The sequence below is a fragment of the Nasonia vitripennis genome (genome assembly GCF_009193385.2).
Source record: "Nasonia vitripennis strain AsymCx chromosome 5 unlocalized genomic scaffold, Nvit_psr_1.1 chr5_random0004, whole genome shotgun sequence".
NCBI lineage: Eukaryota > Metazoa > Arthropoda > Insecta > Hymenoptera > Pteromalidae > Nasonia > Nasonia vitripennis.
This window is the reverse complement of record NW_022279655.1, coordinates 510,438-516,463: the sequence shown is the minus strand read 5'-3', so window position 1 is coordinate 516,463 and position 6,026 is coordinate 510,438. Positions and strand designations below refer to the sequence as shown.

At 44.3% G+C, this 6,026-nt stretch overlaps 1 protein-coding gene across 1 annotated transcript; it reads right to left on the bottom strand.

Annotated features, from left to right (window-relative positions):
* Window positions 1-3,897: 3,897 nt before the first annotated feature.
* On the bottom strand, window positions 3,898-4,773 carry LOC103316584. The gene has a single exon (XM_008210809.2). The coding sequence runs from the start codon at window positions 4,771-4,773 to the stop codon at window positions 3,898-3,900; it is 876 nt and encodes a 291-aa protein (XP_008209031.2).
* Between the last annotated feature and the right edge of the window lie 1,253 nt (window positions 4,774-6,026).

Sequence of the window (6,026 nt, the reverse complement as noted above, 5' to 3'; positions counted from 1 at the left end):
GGCTCTTCGAGTTGTTCGCTTTCCTTGAAGAACAGAAATCGTCGCAGTGCTTGCAAGTAGTTTTTACACTTTTCTTCTTCACTGATAAATTTTTTTGAATTAAGAGTCTCATGCATTTCCGCGTCTAGTCGTGATAAGTTATCCCCAGGCGTTTGTACACTGCCCTCGGTTGTTGGTGGTGCTGGTATCGCGTGCTGCTGCTGCTGCTGAACAGTCGTAAGCTGGGCGGTGTTTTGTAAACGCTCGGCCATCGTCTCCGGTACAACAATCATTTTTCTGGCGTGCTCCATGTTAGTTAGTGTAAAATTTTTGAAAAAATCGTGCTGATGAGCGGTTCGAGATGCAGTGGTAAGAAAAAGCCACCGCTCTGAATTATAGTGCATTTTCGACGTTTCCAAGTACCAGCGGTGGCGGCGGCGGTAGCTGTTGCGGCTACCTTACCCCGAGCGGCGGTTGATGGTTCGATCAATTTTCTCAAGACGCGTTTGTGCTTTTTTAGACGATGTTTTTCACACTCCTTGATCTCGACTATTCCGTGTAAGACGTTGAGCGCGCACTCGCAGATACACTTGATGAGCTGTTTATCAGCGGTCCGTGTCAAGTCATCGCGCTGTTTTGCGTTGGCGTGACAGAGGGCGTACAAAAGTGCAACGTGTTTTTTTGAAAAATGTTTACCACAAACAATACGTGGATCGGTGCTGCTGTTGCAGGATGTTCGTACGGTCATCGTCACAGAGAGACTGCTTTAGTCTCGTTACAATCGGCACATTAAATAATGTTGTGTATCGCACCCTGTATCTATCGTCGAGTCGATTTGCCACGACGAGGCACGTACGCGTATTGCAGCTGATCGTCAGGAAAAACACATGTTTGAAATCAAAAGTCGTCCGGCGTATCCTGTTTTAGATCTAAGACTAGATAGCTATGGGGGCGACTACATGCATCTATGTAGGCCTCTTGCAGAAATTTCGAGTCTTCGGGATAAACTTGTCGCGCTAGGTACTGGATTTGCGCACGGTCGCGAGGATTCTTGAACAGAACGATGTAATTCGAATTGAGAGACAAATTACGCTGATTTGCACCTTTGTAAAAAAGATTCTGACATAGATATATAGTGGATATGTTTTTGTGATGACAGCCACGTACAAATAAATTGAGTACTACACTGTTAGAAGGTTCACGCATCAAGTCGTCTAAAATTAGCAATTTTTTCTTATCGTTATCGTTGGAATAGTCGCTTGGCTGTACGTATCTTGCCATTCGCCATAGTAAAATAAGACGCGATGAAAGCGCACGTTGCACATTTCAGACAGATTAGCGAGAAACCGTTTTACGAATACGGTTTTTCCACACATCGTTGGGCCTGATATGATGTATGTGAACGGATGCTTCCAACGAAAATCCATCTTTGTTACTGACAAAAACAAACAACCATCCACCTGTTTTATTGTCGACGATCCCCGCGGCGGCGGCGGCGGCGGCGCGGTGGCGGCGCGGTCGAGGCACGTCACAGTCAGCTCATCGCGTGCCTCGTTATCAGCAGTTTTCCCGGGCGGGCGGGCGGGCGCAAGATAAGCTGAAACGACACGACCGCTGCTGGTGAATGATTTCTCGACCACACTCGCGTTCACACTGAACCAACCACTCTATAGATTTTTGAGAATGTTTGCCACCTCGGCGATAACCGCTAGCAGGTATAATACCTATAGTCTTATCGCATAAGAAACTTTTTCTGTACACAAGCGAGCAAGCACTTGCTATAGTAGTTGCTTCAACGAATGGACAGATTTAACCCACATTCAGAAATATCTCTCGAAAAGCAACACAGGCGCGTCGCAAAATCTCCACATCCATGCGGCAGTATTCTACTATTTCGTTTTGAAATTCGAAAACATAATCACGTCGAGTTTCGTTGTTATACCACGCGTAGAACGCTTGTCGCTCTTTGACAGACATAGAATCTGGCGCGTAAAATCTTTCATCGGGTAGAGGGCCGACGTAATTTTCGTTCTCGGGGATATTAAACAAATGCGGGAAATAGTCCTTTTTCGCGCACGGTGGCAGACCAAAAGTTTCGGGCAATAAACTTAAGCGCATGTGAAAATAATTTAGACTGCCAATAAATTTGGTACGGCCACATTGTAGCAAAACGATATTTTTTCCATTGAGCGCGACACGAAGATTGGCATTGCCATACTCTTCGAGTAAATACTTTAAAATAAACTGGGCATCGAAACCACTAGCATTGTGCGCAATGCATATAATACGCTCAAACACCGATTTTTCACGAACGTATAATTCAATGAAATGCTTTATGGCGTTTTCTCGAAAGAAGTGTTCGCGTATACCGCAGGTGTCGCAGCATATTTTCATATCATCGGCGCGTGTCAGACAGTCTGTACACAAATGTTGAACAACGCACAGATTTGGAGTATGCAAACGCGTATCCGCTCGCATTTTATACAGCGTATCTTGTTGTGTTTCAAAATCGAATGTCGTCTTTGCTACAACTAGGTGTAATAAAACAACGCGGGCATATCGAGTTACACACGTGTCGATCAACGTACTGATACTTATTATTACAACGGTCGCAAAAAAATTTACTTTTAGCAGCACCCGTTAAATTCAAAATTGTATCAAAATGATGCGCGGCTGCATCGTGACAAATATTAACGACTTTCGGTGATAGAAGATTGTATAACATAACGCGACCGTCGAAAAAAGGAGTCTCCCCAGAACCAAAAGTTTGACTATCGTACACGACTATCGCTATATTCTTTCGCGGATAATAGTATTGAAAATTTTGAATTTCGCGAAACCCACACCTAGCCGGCGGTATTGTAACGCCAGCTGCAGCAGTTAACTCTAACGCGCGCTCCTTTTGTAAGGCGTGACGACTGTCGCGTATTACAGTCCATGCTTTTTTCGTTATGTCAGTCGCGTCTTCTTTTAAGTTAAAAAAAGCCTCACCAACAACTAATGCTCGCGGCAAGCACAAATTATCAGAGTTTCGAATGATGGAAATTAAAGACCGTTGACTTAGCATATTTATGCCAAAACTTTTCTTTCAATAGAAGAATTTATCGTCTATTTCGAAATTTTCATTGCTCTGCGTTACTCCGCTGACAAGCATCCATAAATCATCCACGAAAAAATTTGCGACTGGCCGTAGGGAAATACCAGCTGAACCGCGCGCGAAATTTTCACTATTTATCGTAACGCCTATCAAATCACTACTGCCCGCCATTGATACTAAATACGCATGAATATCGCGCATTACTAACTCAAGCCACAAAATAGGATCAAAATTTTCAGGTATAGTCTCTAACACACGCATGACTATTCGCACACCATTTACACGCAATCTACGTACATAGTGATTACGCTCTTCTATGATGGCAAATCGAACACCTGGACCTTGAATTCCCATATTATTATCGTTTTCTCTAACGCTACCCTCGACGCTATCATTATCGCTGTGTACACGTTGCTCGTCACCGCTATGCGCACTTAGCTCACGATGCACACTACTGTCGCTATGTATACTACGCTCACCACTACTACTCCGGCTGCTGCTACTGCTACTACGAGTGCCGCTGCTATATCTGCTGCCGCTACTGCTTCGGGTGGTAGAGCTGTCATTATTGCTACTTTGTTAAATCTACGATGTCCGGCACCGTATACAGAGGAGAATTTTCGTCTTCGGCCTGTGTATACAACCATCGCAACTCTTGGGCTCTACGCACTTTGTATATACGATCAATATAAATCTCTAAATTTGGCGCGTTGAACCGCTCTATGGAATCGGTGCCATTTTCGACTCGTCTTATAACTTTTCTTTTAAAAAAAATGAAAAATAAACGTTGTAAATTAAAAATTTACTCAAACTATAAAATATCAGAAATAAAGATTAAACTTACGCTCATTTATCCTATTGTCAAAAGCATCTCTTTCATCGTACCGATGATACGTCATTCCGGCGCGATCGACGATCTGATGATAAGAACGCTCGGCCTCTGGGACGGGCCGCGAGTAAAAGTTTTGTATTGCTGCGCGCTGAGCATTGTTTGTAGAGTCTGCCGCTGCTGCTGCTGTAGCTGTGCTATTGGCAGGTTCATCATCTTCGTCACTGCTTTCAGATACTGATCGTGCATCGATAGCACATTGCACAGCTTCGTTCGGCACAGCATAATTACGCTGAATCACACGTACCAAATCCAAATCACCTCTCGGATATGATCGTCCGATAAAAGCCCGATTAGAAGGTTCGACATCTGGAGACGAAAAAAAATCTTCTTCCGAACACGACTCGTCATTCTCGTTATCAGCACGTGGGGTCGAACACGTCTGCGGAGGCCCTATCGGCGACGATGGCGTGAAATCAGCGTCACCCTCTCCGCTACTTTCAAGCATCGTAAATCCGGTCAAAATTTCGACTTGATGACCGTCGTTTAAACGCTCTGTCGCGGGAACAGAGGTTGCACACGCACTTGTAGCTGTGTTCTTGTCGGTATATGGCACAAGCGCTGATGGATCCGATACACGCTGGCGTGATCGCGGTACACTCGTACCAGGACCGTCATCGTCACCGTCGTCATCATCCAAATCGTAAGACAATCTATGTTTTGCAGATCGCAATGGTACCCATTGACGTATAGTGTTGCCGTAGCTGTCATCACTCGAGGACAAAACGGTATCAATTTGCTTATCTTCTTCATCGCCATTATCGTCGTCATCGCGCGTTTCCCTTAGAAGGCGCGCGCTGTAAAACATATTTTATAAGAAATGCAAAGAATGCAAAGAAAAATGATAAGAAATGCAAAATTTTATAAGAAACACTCCATATGAACCATCTGATGTACATCACGTAGTAAAATAAATTCGGCCGCTGTGCTTACAGCCAAATGATTTCCACGGAATATCAAGCGATACAGGCGAGCAATTTCACGAATAGTACAGCAGCTAAGAATCCAACGAAACATTCTTTTCAGATGTACGCAACTAATGCGTCTCAAGCGACGACGCAACTCAAAGTCGGACACTCTCCAGGTAGCAGTATGATTTCCGCTTAATCGCAACAAATCCACTACACGTATAATAATACCGCGAAACTTATTTTCAGTAGAGTTTTCCATTATGAACGGTAAATGAAAGAGGTCTTTTCCGTGCACAACACTCATGAAAAGTGACACACACTTCTCGTTGTGCTTCGCCTTTTATGTCTAATAGGGAAAACGATTAAAATAAAAACGGATTTCTGTAACACCTCGGCCGAAATCGCCACGCGTATACAGAACTCATTCAGCTGCATTGCTAGCGCCATTGCGCCACTACCCCCTTGTATACTCATACACGGCGGACGTCGTCCGCCATCGATATGCGGTTGTAACGTACATATGCCGGTCCCTATAGATAATCATTCGTTAAGGCATTTGTATACATTCCGTTAAAGATGTTTCGGAAAACACGAACATCCTAGCGTGGGCTTAAACAGCATATTACCACCTCAACAGCCGCACACCTTGAGTATACAAAAATATACAGATGTCCCTTCGCCAGGATAACGACGATATTATTTAGACCCACCATTTTTTTTCCAAAGCGCATAGCTTCTCGGAGATAAAAAGTTATTCTGCTACGGTGTCTTAAAGGACGAAATTCAGTCAAAAACTTTTCTCCGAACCGTATAGTTCGACACGTAGTTCCACGTTCAAAGCTTAGAAAAAAAGTAGAAATGGCCTCTTTCGACAACAGTTTAATCGATCAAGTGTGCCTTATGACGGACGCCCAGTACGACCCGGAAGAGTTGGACACCATTCTGTACGAATTGCAGTCCAGGACTGCAACAGAGCCTGCTGCGACTATTGCGACTAGTGATGTGCCAGAGCGTGAAATATGCGATCAGTGCGAAGAAGTGAAAAATTCTCTGAGTAACGACGCGAGTGAAGTGGCCGACAGCGACAGTTCAGCGTTCGGCAATGATCCCACTAGTGCAGTGTCTAATGTATGGTCTGAGCAAATTGGCG

Coding starts and splice junctions, on each gene's coding strand:
- LOC103316584 (XM_008210809.2), bottom strand. CDS start 4,773: ATGTTTTACAGCGCGCGCCTTCTAAGGGAAACGCGCGATGACGACGAT.